The sequence below is a fragment of the Gorilla gorilla genome, chromosome 7, assembly GCF_029281585.2.
Source record: "Gorilla gorilla gorilla isolate KB3781 chromosome 7, NHGRI_mGorGor1-v2.1_pri, whole genome shotgun sequence".
In the NCBI taxonomy this organism is placed as follows: Eukaryota; Metazoa; Chordata; class Mammalia; order Primates; family Hominidae; genus Gorilla; species Gorilla gorilla.
In genome coordinates this window covers 34946523-34960844 of record NC_073231.2, presented here as the reverse complement: position 1 = coordinate 34960844, position 14322 = coordinate 34946523, and the positions used below count along the sequence as shown (strand labels likewise).

General features: G+C 45.5%; 1 protein-coding gene across 1 annotated transcript in view; it reads left to right on the top strand.

Moving 5' to 3' along the window:
- Positions 1-14322, top strand: part of GSR (glutathione-disulfide reductase) — a 52726-nt gene that overhangs the window by 1589 nt on the left and 36815 nt on the right. The window contains exon 2 of the mRNA XM_031014026.3: positions 14248-14274. Coding sequence (XP_030869886.3) covers positions 14248-14274 — 27 coding nt within the window. The remainder of the gene's footprint in view (positions 1-14247; positions 14275-14322) is intronic.

Genomic DNA, 14322 nt, shown 5'->3' with positions numbered 1-14322 from the left:
GAGCTCTTTAAGAACAGGGATGGGCTTCTGTGTTTGTGTGTCTCTTATCACCTTAAAATCCCTTGCTCAATAAGCACTTGTGCAATGAATGAAACTAAAAATGGACAGTTATGAAAAGGCTGACTTCATTGTTCAGTGCTCTTTTTAAAAAATGAACATGGAGGTGAAGAGAAAGGAAAAATCCCTGTTAATTATCAACTTGCACTTTGACACCATAGTCCAGACAGAAGGTTAGAAATCTGTCTCTCCAGAAGGCAGATTGTGGGGTGCCACTAAGTGCCCCCCTCCCACACCTCATGAGAGTACTTGATCACTTCTCACTTCTGTTCTGCTCTCCACATTTTCTCTGTCTTCCTCTTTCTCTACTTATGTTATAATGTGCTTCAGAGGTTCACCCACTTTACCTTCCTGTTACGAATTCTTTTTGTTTTTTTTTTGAGAGGGAGTCTCACTCTGTCACCCAGGCTGGAGTACAGTGGTGCAACCTGGGCTGACTGCAACCTCTGCCTCCCAGGTTCAAGCAGTTCTCCCGTCTCAGCCTCTCAAATAGCTGGGAATGCAGGTGCATGCCACCATGCCCGGCTAGTTTTTGTACTTTTAATAGAGATGGGGTTTTGCCATGTTGGCCAGGCTGGTCTCAAACTCCTGACCTCTGGTAATCCACCCACCTTGGCCTCCCAAAGTGCTTGGATTACAAGCATGAGCCACCACACCCAGCTAATTTTTTATTTTTAAAATTTATTTATCTTTTCTTTTTTTCGATATGGAGTCTTGCTGTCACCCAAGCTGGAGTGCAGTGGTGCAATCTCGGCTCACTGCAACCTCCGCCTCCTAGGTTCAAGCAACTCTCCTGCCTCGGCCTCCCAAATAGCTGAGATTACAGGTGCCACTACACCCAGCTAATTTCTGTATTTTTAGTAGAGCCAGGCTGGTCTTGAACTCCTGACCTTGTGATCCGCTCACCTCAGCCTCCCAAAGTGCTGGGATTACAGGCGTGAGCCACCACGCCTGGCCTGTTTTTATTTATTTATTGTTTTTTAGAAACAGGGTTTTGCCATGTTGCCCAAACTGGTCTCTTATGCCTGTGCTTAAGCAGTCGGCCTGCCTTGGCCTCCCAAAATGCTGGGATTACAGGCATCAGCCACCACTCCTGTCCCATTTTTTGTATTTTAAGTGCTGGGATTGGGGGTGGGTAGGGAGAAAACGATAGATGTAAACATTTGTGAGACATGTCCCTTCCCTTAAGGAATTTTGTGGTTGTGAAAGAAAAAAATATTGGAACCCCAAAGTATGCCAGAAGGAAAGTTCGGCTTGGGAACTGAATCACACAAATACTGCTTTTCCTTTTGTTCCCAAACAGAGAGCTGTAATTTCACAATCCCATATCATAGCCTTATTTCCTCTACTCCTGCTTTTCACTTTTACTTTATCTTATGTAAAATGTAGATTTACTGAGGCTCATAAGAACCTCACAAGAATGTAACCATCTAGGCTGGGCGTGATGGCTCACACCAGCACTTTGGGAGGCCGAGGTGGGCAGATCACCTGAGGTCAGGAGTTTGAGACCAGCCTGGCCAACACGGTGAAACTCCGTCTCTACTAAAAATATAAAAATTAGCCGGGTGTGGTGGCACATGCTACTTGGGAGGCTGAGGCATGAGAATCACTTGAGCCCAGGAGGCAGAGGTTGCAGTGAGCCAAGATCATGCCTCTGCACTCCAGTGTGGGCAACAGAGTGAGACTCTGTCTCAAAAAAAAAAAAAGAGGTGGGGGGTTGGATAGTATTCTTTGACATTCGGAACCTCAAAAGATGGGTCCCAGGCCTAGGCATCAAAATGGGATATGTTGTGTAATCAAATTTGGAGCACAGAGTGTCTCTTTAATAGAAATAAGAGATGAGAAGCTGATGGGTAGGTTGTGGTTTGAAAAATGTGGAGTTTCTGGACACACAGTGAACTATGGGGGCAGGGGCGGGTTTGAGCAAACCAGTGACTCAGTGAAAGTAGTTTTGTGGTAAGCCATAGGACTGAGATCTCACCCTTGGCGATGCCCAATAGAAGTTTGTCTTTCTGTCTTTTTCTTTTTCTTTCAGTTTATAGAGATAGGGTCTCACTACGTTGCCTAGGCTGGTATTGAACTCCTGGCCTCAAGCAATCCTCCTGCTTTGGTCTCCGAAAGTGTTAGGATTACAGGCGTGAGCCACTGTGCACGGCAGAAGTTTAAGATTGGTTCTCCCATGAGTTCTTTCCTAAATAAAATCCATTAATTTCTAACGCTTGGGGAAGTTTTAAAGTTGTGGTGAATGAACTCACACGGAAGGTTCAAATTAGAATGTGTGTCTAGCAGTGGTCATTTACAGGTAGTGAGATTGGTTGGTTTTTCATTGTTTTATCAGTGTTCCTTCATTTAATTGTTCAACCGTTCAAGTTTATGGGAGGCCATTGTTTTGGACCAGTCTCCTGTACTAGGTCCCAGCAGACCTGGGTGTGTGTGTGTGTGTGTGTGTGTGTGTGTTGCTCTGTCGCCCAGGCTGGAGTGCAGTGGGGTGATCTCGGCTCACTGCAACCTCCGTCTCCTGGGTTCAAGGAATTCATGTGCCTCAGCCTCGTAAGTAGCTGGGACTACAGGCGCAGGCCACCACGCCTGGCAAATTTTTTGTATTTTTAGTAGAGATGAGGTTTCACCATGTTGGCCAGGCTGATCCCGAACTCCTGACCTAAAGTGATCCACCCGCCTTGGCCTCCCAAAGTGCTGGGATTACAAGTATGAGCCACCGCGTCTGTCATGTTGTTTCATTTTTAAGAGACAGGGTCTCCCTCTGTTTCCCAGGCTGGAGTGCAGTGGTGTGATCTCAGCTCACTGTAGCCTCAAACTCCTGGGCTCAAGCGATCCTCCCACCTCAACCTCCCGACCAGCTGGTTCTGCAGGTAGATACCACTGAGCCTTGCTTGAATTCAGCATTTCAAGTCTCCAAAAAGTTAAATATATTGCTTATCTCATGATCTCGTGTAGACTGGATAGAAATGCAAAGATCGCCCAAAGTCAAGGTGAATTAGAGCCTTCTGGGAGCTTTGCCTCTGTGGTTCGCTTCTCTGCCTACACACGTGATGGGAGAGTCAGCTTAAGGAAAAGTTGTTTCTAAATTGCTGCTCCCTTTGCCCCAGGGCCTGGGGAACTTGCGGTCCTGGGTTCCTGCTGAGTGTACTGATTCTGTGATAAGAATAACCAGGTTCCTGTGGTTTTGGCGAGTAGTACTTACCAATGAGAGTTGGGTAGTAAGGGTTGATCATGTGACAAAAGTTCATGATCGCCAAGTCACAGTGAACTATGCTGCACAGCAGCAGTTGGAGAGGCCTAGGGGAGAGAGAGGTAGGGGCTTTGAAAGATCGGTGAACAGCAGGCTGCTCAGTGAATCATTGTTCATCTAGGCTGAAAACAATTACCCAGCAACATGTAAATCATAACCTCATTTGGAAGTGATACTGTGTACTTTGATATTATGATGTCTATACCCTGATAAAGCTGAACACTGGACATGGTTGTTTTTTTTTTTTTTTTTTTTTTTTTTTTTTGAGACAGGGTCTCATTGTGTCACCCAGGCTGGAGTGCAGGGGCATGATCATAGTTCACTGCAACCTTGAACTCCCAAGCTCAAGTGATCCTCCCACCTCAGCCTCCCCAGTAGTCAGGACCACAGGCCTGATTCATGGCCACCACCATGCCCTGGCTGATTTTTTAAATTTTTGGTAGAGACAAGGTCTTGCTTTGTTGCCCAGGCTGGTCTCGAACTCCTGAGCTCAAGCAGTCCTCCCACCTTAGCCTCTCAAAGTGCTGGGATTACAGGCATGAGCCGCCGTGCCCGGCCTGAACATGCATTATTAAATGCAATTTACTAAAAGGAGGTCAGTTTAAAGGAACTCTGTCATCAGTTCCTGCAATATTGACAGATAGCCCTCCGAAATAGAAGGTTACCCTAATGTGTCTCCTGGGTTTAGAATTTCATAGAATGGGGCCCACCCATATTCATAAGTGACAAATAAAGGAGTGGCCATAAAGGGTGGGGCTAGTTAAAGCAAGCAAATGCTATTGTTGAAATTTGGCTTTTAACTTACCTTGTTGACTGCTTCCTTTTTTTGTACTAGTCTTCATATACTGTTGCTTTGCCATCTGCCTCAAAACCCACTAAATCTGCAGGGCTAGGAAAAGATAGACTGCCCCTGAATCCTTCAGGGTGTCTATTTCTTTGTAAAACATACTTTGAAAAGTAACCACAGAGAATGCTTTTTTTTTTTTTGAGACAGAGTCTGGCTGTCACTCAGGCTGGAGTGTAGTGGTGCCATCTTGGCTCACTGTAACCTCTGCCTCCCGGGTTCAAGCGATTCTCCTGCCCAGCCTCCTGAGTAGCTGGGACTACAGGCGTGTGCCACTACACCCAGCTAATTTTTTTTTTTTTTGTAGAGATGAGGTTTCACCACGTTGGCCAGGCTGGTCTCGAACTCCTGACCTCAACCGATCCACCCACCTCGGCCTTCCAAAGTGCTGGGATTATAGAAATGAGCCACCGTGTCTGTCCAAGAATCCAAGAACTTTTTTTATAGAGGGAAACTAAAGGAATGATACAGAAATACTGATACCCTTTGGCTTTTTTTTTTTTCTTGACACGAAGTCTCACTCTGTCACCCTGGCTGGAGTGCAGTGGCACGATCTTGGCTCACTGCAACCTCCACCTCCCGAGTTCAAGTGATTCTCCTACCTCAGCCTCCTGAGTAGCTGGGATTACAGGTGCCCGCCACCACACTTGGCTAATTTTTATATTTTTAGTAGAGACTGAGTTTTGCCATGTTGGCCAAGTTGGTCTCAAACTCCTGACTTCAAGTGATCCGCCCACCTTGGCCTCCCAAAGTGCTGGGATTACAGGCCTAAACCACCATGCCCGGACCACTTTGGCATTTGTAAGTGGCTTCCAGTCAGTGAGAATTCATTACCTTCTGTTCACTGGTGTTGCAACATTAAATATTACTGCAGTTACTTTTGCACCAGCCTAATAGGATGTGGAGGTCCTAGGTCGTTTTCTTTTTGGGGGATGGGAGATGGTGGGTATCAGGTAATAGTGGGGACTGACATCCAGAAGAGTTGTCTCACAAAACTCTTTCTTCTTCTCCCCGGATGCCCCAGAGTAACAATTATTTTTATTTTTTAATTTTTTTTGTTTTTTGAGACAGGGTCTCACTCTGTTGCCCAGGCTGGAGTGCAGTGGCACGATCGTGGCTCACTGCAGCCTCAATATCTTGGGTTCAGGTGATCCTCGTGCCTCAGCTTCCCAACTGGCTGACACAACAGGCTATTATTTGTGGTGATGGGGTCTCGCTGTGTTGTCCAGGCTCCTCTCAAACTCCTGGGCTCAAAGGATCCTCCAGTCTTGACCCGTCAAAAGTGCTAGGATTACAGGTGTGAGCCACGGCACCCAGTCACACTTTTTAAAAATCTGGTGATTTCCTGAGACTGGAAGGTTCAGGTTAATGTTCTGCTTAGCTAAGAATTGAACAAAAACAGCCTTTGTTAATATCTCTTGCAAATGTATCCATTGATTTTCTTGCTTTAGATTCTGCTTTACACAGACTGCTTTTTTTTCTCTCTCTCTTTCTCAAGCTTGATGCCTCCCTGAACTAACCTTCATCTGAAATGAAAAAAAAGACTTTGAAGGTGGAGACATGGATATTGAATAGTGAATATGTGCCAGGGACAGGGCCATGTCCAGGCAGCATTATATTTAGTCATGGTTGGTGTAAAGCTGATGAAATGCAACAGAGACAGGGATCTTTATCTGTTTAAGTCATCAGTATAGTCGAAGCCCCTAGAACAGTGTTTTGCACATAGCAAGTACTCAGTATATAGTTGCTGAAATAATTGAGTTGATGAATCGATAGTGTTTTGCCTTGGAAATTATGACTCGTCTATTTTCTGAGTAGTTCTCATTCTGGTCTTGAATTAGATTTTAGGCAGCAAAGAAGGACGACAGAGGGAGGAAACTGTAGGCAATTCTGTGGTGGGGGGTTGTGGGGAACCAGAGGAAGGAAGTTAACAATTTTTTTTTGAGACAGGGTCTTGCTCTGTCACCCAGGCTGGAGTGCAGTGGTGCAATATAGCTCATGGCAGCCTCAAACTCCTGTGCTCAAACGATCCTCCCACCTCAGCCTCCCATGTAGCTGGGACCACAGGCGTGCAACACCACACCCGGCTAATTTTTAAATTTTTTATTTGTGGAGACGAGGCCTTACTATGTTTCTCAGGCCGGTCTCTAACTCGTGGGCTCAAGCAGTCCTCCCACCTCACCTCCCAAGGTTTTGGGATTACAGTGTGAGCCACCACACCCAGCCGAAAGTTCACTATTGAACACAGTTGATGTTCTTGGCAGGCACAATTGCAGATTAACCAAGTTCTTGTTTTACTGCCAACATGGGCAATGTGAAGTTTCTACCTGGCTAGGCAGGATTGAAGGTAAGGAGGCAGGCCCTAGGAAAAATGGTGAAGCTTCCGAATTTTTCCACCTGTTATCATCAGATAACAGGTGGCCCACTGATCAGGATTCTGAACACTAGATTGATGCCAGCAGGCCCACTGATCGGGGTTCTGAACACTAGATTGGTTGGAAAAGGAAGCTCTCAGGAATGGATCATCGGTTTGGAAAGGGAGGCTGAGTTACAGGAGTCTCCTTGATGATGTATTTACTGAACGGCCTGTGAAATTTGTTTCTTAGCTGGGTGTGGTGGCTCACGCCTGTTATCCCAACACTTTGGGAGGCCGAGGTGGGTGAATCACTTGAGGCCAGGAGTTTGAGACCAGCCTGGTCAACATGGTGAAACCCCATCCCTCCTAAAAATTCAAAAATTGGCCAGGCGCAGTGGCTCAGGCAGTAATCCCAGCACTTTGAGAGGCCAAGGTGGGCGGATCATGAGGTCAGCAGATCGACACCATCCTGGCTAACATGGTGAAACTCCGTCTCTACTAAAAATACAAAAAAAAAAAAAATTTTATCCAGGCGTGGTAGTACACGCCTGTAGTCCCAGCTACTCAGGAGGCTGAGGCAGGAGAATTGCTTGAACCCAGGAGGCGGAGGTTGCAGTGAGCCGAGATTGCACCACTGCACTTCAGCCTGATGACAGAGTGAGACCTCGTCTCAAAAAAAAAAAAAAAAAAATCAAAAATTAGGTGGGCATGGTGGCAGGCACCTGTAATCCCAGGTACTCGGGAGGCTGAAGCTGGAAAATTGCTTGAACTCAGGAGGCAGAGGTTGTGATGAGCCGAGATCGCACCACTGGACTCCAGCCTGGGCAACAAGAGTGAGACTCCATCTGAAAACAAAACAAAGCAAAAAAAAACAAAACAAAACACCTTAGCAGGGCATAGTGGTGCGTGCCTATAATCTCAGCTACTCGGGAAGCTGAGAATCACTGGAACCTGGGAGGCAGAAGTTGCAGTGAGCTGAGATCGTGTCACTGCACACTCCAGTCTGGGCGACAGAGCGAGACTCTGTCTCAAAAAGAAAAAAAGAAACTTGTTTCTTATCCCTCATTAATGCCCACCTGGAGAACCGGGGAATCGGCCCGTGTTGTATGCTGAGGGTCTTAGCAATGTGCAACTCTGGGCAACCAGAGCCCTGAGAACTCATCTGGATAATGCTCCAGTCTGGGAGGCAAACTTCCTTTGTGATCAGCTGATGTGTTTTAGGTAGGAAGGCCCCTGGGGAATTTATCTCCGCCTTTCTGTATGCCTTGTGTGCGTGTGGGGAGCCAGCAGACGCAGAAATAATTCAGAGGTGTCAGAGTCACCATCACATCTATCATAGATTAGAAATAGATGCTTTATATACCTTATCTCTGACCTGCTCAAAATCTCCATAATGGAAGCATTCTTCCCTTAACTGAGCTAGGAAAAATCTGGAAACTCACCCACCTCTAGCCGCTAAATGGGAGAGCTGAGAGTCAAACTCCTATCTGTCTGACTTGAGGCCTGTGCTCCCTCTGACAACCTGATGCACAGGTCAGCTAGAGCAGCAGTCCCCAGCCTTTTTGGCACCAGGAACCAGTTTTGTGGAAGACAATTTTTCCACGGACCAGCAGTGGGGTATGGTTTCAGGATGATTCAGGATTCAAGTGAATCACATTTATTTATTTATTTATTTAATTTATTTATTTATTTTTATTTTTTTGAGACAGAATTTCACTCTTGTTGCCCAGGCTGGAGTGCAATGGCATGATCTCGGCTCACTGCAGCCTCTGCCTCCTGGGTTCAAGCGATTCTCCTGCCTCAGCCTTCCAAGTAGCTGGGATTACAGGCACCCACCACCACACCTGGCTAATTTTTGTATTTTTATTAGAGACGGAGGTTTCACCATGTTGGCCAGGCTGGTCTTGAACTCCTGACCTCAGGTAATTGCCCGCCTCGGCCTCCCAAAGTGCTGCAGTTACAGGCTTGAGGCACCACGCCCAGCCTGCATCACATTTATTGTGCACTTTATTTCTATTATTATTATGTTGTAATATATAATGAAATAATTATGCAACTCACCATAATCTAGAGTCCGACGGAGCCCTGAGCTTGTTTTCCTGCAACTAGTTGGTCCCATCTGGGGCTGCTGGGAGACAGTGACAGATCATTAGCAATTAGATTCTCATAAGGAGTGTGCAGCCTACATCCCTTGCATGCACAGTTCACAATAGGATTCACGCTCCTATGAGAATCTAATGCCGCCACTGATCTGAAAGGAGGTGGGTGGAGCTCAGGCAGTAATGCTAGCGATGGGGAGCAGCTATAAATACATATGAAGCTTCGCTCACTTGCCCGCCACTCACCTCCTGCTGCAGCCTGGTTCCTAATAGGTACCTGGGGGTCAGGGAGCCCTGAGCTAGAGAAAGGGGAAAGAAGGCCGAGTGCGGTGGCTCATGCTTGTAATTCCAACTTTTGGGAGGCTAACGTGAGAGGGTTGCTTCAGCCCAGCATTTTGAGACCAGCCTGCGCAACATAGTAAGACCCTGTCTCTAATTTGTTTGTTTGTTTGTTTCCTTTTTCTTTTGAGATGGAGTTTCGCTCTTGTTGCCCAGGCTGGAGTGCAATGGCACGATCTCCGCTCATGGCAACCTCCACCTCCTGGGTTCAAGCGATTCTCCTGCCTCAGCCTCCCAAGTAGCTGGGATTACAGGCATGTGCTACCACGCCCAGCTAATTTTGCATTTTTAGTAGAAACAGGGTTTCTCCATGTTGGTCGGGCTGGTCTTGAACTACCGACTTCAGGTGATCTGCCCGCCTTGGCCTCCCGAAGTGCTGGGATTACAGGCATAAGCCACCATGCCCAGCCTCCGTCTCTAATTTGTAAGAAATTGAAAAAAAAAAATTGGGGGGAAAGAGAAGGGAGCAGCAGAGGGGATGGGTGAGCGAGAGCATGCCAGCTTTTCACCCCTGGCCTCCCCAGCTCTCAGTGGAACTAAGTGTATGTGTATTTTTTGAGATAGGGTCTCATTCTGTTGCCCAAGCTGGAGTGCAGTGGTGCTAGCTCAGCTCACTGTAGCCTTGACCTCCCAAGCTCAAGTGATTCTCCTGCCTCAGCCTCCCCAGTAGCTGGGACTACAGGCTTACACTATCGCACCTGGCTAATTTTTGTATTTTTTCTAGAGACAGTGTTTCACCATGTTGCCCAGGCTCATCTTGAACTCCTGGCCTTAAGCGATCCACCTGCCTTGGCCTCCCAAAGTGCTGGGATTATAGGCATGAGCTTCCACTCCCAGCCTAAATGTGCTTTTCGTTCCTTCCAAGTCAGAGGCGCTGAAGTCATGTCATGTTGCTGGCATGTAAATAGGCCTCTAAAAGCAGTGGAAATCCCTGGAGGCCTGTTCACAGGAACTGGCAAAATAGGACAGTGGTATTTCAGGGTCATAGGCTTCCTTTCAACCAGTGCCCCAGGCCCCAAAGTGTGTTGTGCTGGGGCGCAGCTTCTCTGGCCCAACAAGGCCACAATTTTCCACCATCCTCTTCCTCTGGTTTCTGGCCCAGTGCTCTTCAATTTTAGGGAATGTGGAGATTCTGCTGCTGCCCCTTGAGTCAGTATCTTGGATAGGCTCAGAGCCTCTCTCTGGCTGGCACTGTAGGCCAAGATACTGATATAGTCCCCAAGAGCAGGGACTGTATCTGTTTAGTGCCTTACCTTGCATAATGCCTGGCACAAGTGGGTGCTTACTCAGTAACTCTGAATGAATGCCTGCAAGCTAAGACGACGTAGAAGCAAAAAAGGCAGAAACTTCTAAAAAACAAACCAGAGTTATAGACACCAGGCACCAGTGAAAGCCCACCTTGGCGCTTAGAAGAAACATATTCCAAAAAAAGAATATCTTTTAAAATTAAACATATTTTTTAAAAACTTTTTTAAACACATATTTTTTAAAACCTTAGAAAAAGAAGCCTTAAATAACTTTAAAGTAGCTTCAAATATACATGAGGAACAAACTGATGGTATGTGAGAGTAGTTTAGAACATTGAGTGCTTTATGACACCCTTGGATTGCTTTTGATGATTCTTGGGAAGCCAGAAATGGTGACTGGAAGACCAGCGGTATTTATGTAGCAGACAAATCATCTCTACCTTTGGGAAAATTGCTTTTGGAGTCTGTCCTAGCTGAAGCCACTTAGTGAACTTAAATGGTGAACTGCAGGGTATAAAGGTGTGGGTGGAAGGCACGGGGAAGCACGTTGCCTGCCAAATAACTGGAAAAGGCAGGTTGGATGAGAAAATCATTCCCGTTATGGGGCTAGCATTGTTCTTCCCACAGAGTTTTGACCTCTTTTCTCTGCTCTTACTATTAAGAAACGCCTGCCGTCCGTCCTCCTTTCTTAGAAATGGCTTATTCTATTTATCCCGTGATGTTGTCAGGTACTTGGGGGTTGAGAAGTAGCATATCCTCAGCTTGGCCAGATGAAAGGGCACTCTAGATAGAAAGCCATACGTTTATTATTATTATTATTATTATTATTTATTTATTTTTAGAGGTAGGGTCTGGCTCTGTTACCTAGGCTGGAGTGCAGTGGTATGATCAGAGCTTATTGTAGCCTTCAACTCCTGGGCTCAAGAGATCCTTCCGCCTCAGCCTCCTGAATAGCTGGAACCACAGGCATGCACCACCAAACCCAACTAATTTTTTATTTTTTATTTTTTTACTGAGATGGGGTCTCAGGGTCTCACTATATTGCCCAGGCTGGTCCCTAACTCCTGGGCTCAAGCAATCATCTTTCTTCTCGGCCTCCCAAAGCGTGGGGATTACAGGCGTGAGCCGCCACACCCAGCCCATAAATTATTCTAATTTTTTGTGTGAAGTACTTGTGATACTCTGCCATGAAGGATGCAGTGCTGGCAGGAATAGTGGAATAATTGCTGCTTGTAAACATTTAAGATTCTCCTGTGGATTTTGGTGAGTGATCATTAAACTGTTTTCCAAAAGCATATACAGGCCAAGCGTGGTGGCTCATGCCTATAATCTCAGCACTTTGGGAGGCTGAGGCAGGAGAATCACTTGATCTCAGGAGTTCAAGACCAGCCTGGGCAATATACTGAGATCTTGTCTCTATTTTTATAAAGTATTTTTAATTTTTATTTAAAAAATAAAATAAAAAGCATATACAGGCCACGTATGGTAGCTCACACCTGTAATCTCAACACTTTGGGAGGCCGAGTTAGGAGGATTGCTTGAGCCCAGGAGTTTGAGACCAGCCTGGGCAACATAGTGAGACCCTGTCTCTATATTTTTAGAAAAATATTTTTTATTTTTTTTAAAAAAGTATATCCAGGCGTGGTGGCTCACGCCTGTAATCCCAGCACTTTGGGATGCCAAGGCGGGTGGATCACTTGAGCTCAGGAGTTTAAGACCAGCCTGGGCAACATGGTGCGACTCTGTCTCTACTAAAAATACCAGGCGTGGCGGTGAACGCCTGTGGTCCCAGCTACTCGGGGGCTGAGGAGGGAGAATTGTTTGATCCCGGGGAGCGGAGGTTGCAGTGAGCTGAGATTGCACCATGGCACTCCAGCCTGAGTGACAGAGCAAGACTCTGTCTCAAAAAAAAAAAAAAAAAAAAAAGCATATAGAACAAAATGTGAAAGTTTTCTCCCTCTCCAGAGAAACACTGTTGACTGCTTGGAGTATAGCCAAACTGTGTTTACACCCGTATATACATACACACATACTGCATACAAATACGAATTGGGTCGTGGCATAACTACTATTCTGCAACTTTCTTTTTGATGCATGATGCATAACAGTGTATGTTAGAACTCTTTCCATATAGTGCATAGAAATCTACCTTGCCCTTTTAAATGGCTGCAGAATATTCCACAGACTCAATGTATAACTATTTATTTAATACTTCCCTGCCGATGGATATTTAACCTGTCTGTAGTTACCCATTATCACCAAGCTTCAAGGAATAGCCCCATAAATGCATCTTTGGACACAGGAGCATAATATGTGACTACTTTTCTAGGTTACTGTAAAAGTAGAATTGCTGGGCCAATCAGGATATGTTTGCTAACACTAGTTATAGTCAACCTTTAAAATTTTTGCCAATCTGACAGATGAAAAATATTTCATTATTTAAATTATCTTTTATCTTTACTTTTAAAAAATGTAGATTTTGGCTGGGCGTGGTTGCTCATGCCTGTAATTCCAGCACTTTGGGAGGCCAAGGTGTGTGGATCACTTGAGGTCATGAGTTCGAGACCAGCCTGGCCAACAAGGCGAAACCCCATCTCTACTAAAAATACAAAAATTAGCCAGGCAGGATGGCAGGCGCCTGTAATCTCGGCTACTCGGGAGGCTGAGGCATGAGAATCGCTTGAGCCTGGGAGGCAGAGGTTGCAGTGAGCTGAGATCTCGCCACTATACTCCAGCCTGCGTGATATAGTGAGACTCAGTCTCAAAAAAAAAAAAAAAAAACAAACAAAATAATGTAGTTTTCTGGCTGGGCGCAGTGGCTCATGCCTGTAATCCCAGCACTTTGGGAGGCTGAGGCAGGTGGATCACCTGAGGTCAGTAGTTCGAGACCAGCATGGCCAACATGGCAAAACCCCATCTCTACTGAAAATACAAAAATTAGCCGGGCATGGTGGTGCACACCTACAGTCCCAACTATTCAGGAGGCTGAGGCAGGAGAATCGCTTGAATCTGGGAGGTGGAGTTTGCAGTGAGCTGTGATCGCACCATTGCACTCCAGCCTGGGCAACAAAGCGAGACTCCATCTCAAAAAAAAAAAAAAAAAAGTAGTTTTCTGAGTCTTGCTTTTTCTACTTTTATTCCATAAGTATATTTCCATATATTAACTAAGAGTGAAATGGAAATGATTGTAACCAAATATGTATTTGTACATAACATGATAATCTGTGCATTTGTGCATTTCGCTTTTCTACATCTTTGGTTACTTCTTTAGGCCAAATGCCTAGTAGTTATAAATCAAAGTCATTTTATGAGCTCTAATATTTATTTAGGTTTTCTCAAGTTTCTGTACTAATGGTTAATCAATATCCTAAGTTCCATGCCATGTACTTTAAATTTTTGTGCTTTTGGTGAGTATTCACCAGTATCTCAATGTTCAGCCTTTCTTTGTGTGTGTGTTTCTTTTTTGAGGCAGAGTCTTGCAATGTCACCCAGGCTGGAGTGCAGTGGCATGATCATGATCATGGCTTACTGCAGCCTTGTCCTCCCAGGCTCAAAGGGTCCCCCCACCTCAGCCTCCTGAGTAGCTGGGACCACAGGCGTGCACCACCACACCCAGCTACTTTTTTTTGTAGAGACGTGGTCTCGCCTGTTGCCCAGGCTGGTCTCGAATTCATGGGCTTAAGCAATCCAACTGCCTCAGCTCCCAAAGTGCTGGAATTACAGGTGTGAACTACCAAGCCCTGGCCCATCTTGGGTGTTTATCCATGTATTCTGCAGTACTTTCCCGAGAAGTCCTCTTAGACAGCTGCTCAAATGGGCTGATTGTTCTTTCTCCGTCCAAGAAAAATGCTGATGAATGAACTTCTCTCCCTCATTACAGAAGGAAAATAATGTTCTTATCTTTTTTTAACAAAGAAAGTAACTAGAATTTAGTACACTGTGACTTAGAACCCAAGGAAGACTCCTCGCTTGATGCTTAGCATGCATTTCTTGCAGATTTCGTTTGATGGTTTGAATTCAATATTCTTAAAGTCTGTCTCTTTTTTTTTTTCCAGGTGAATGTTGGATGTGTACCCAAAAAGGTAGAATTTTTATTTCTCTTTCCCTTTACAATCCTTTTTCTATTTGGT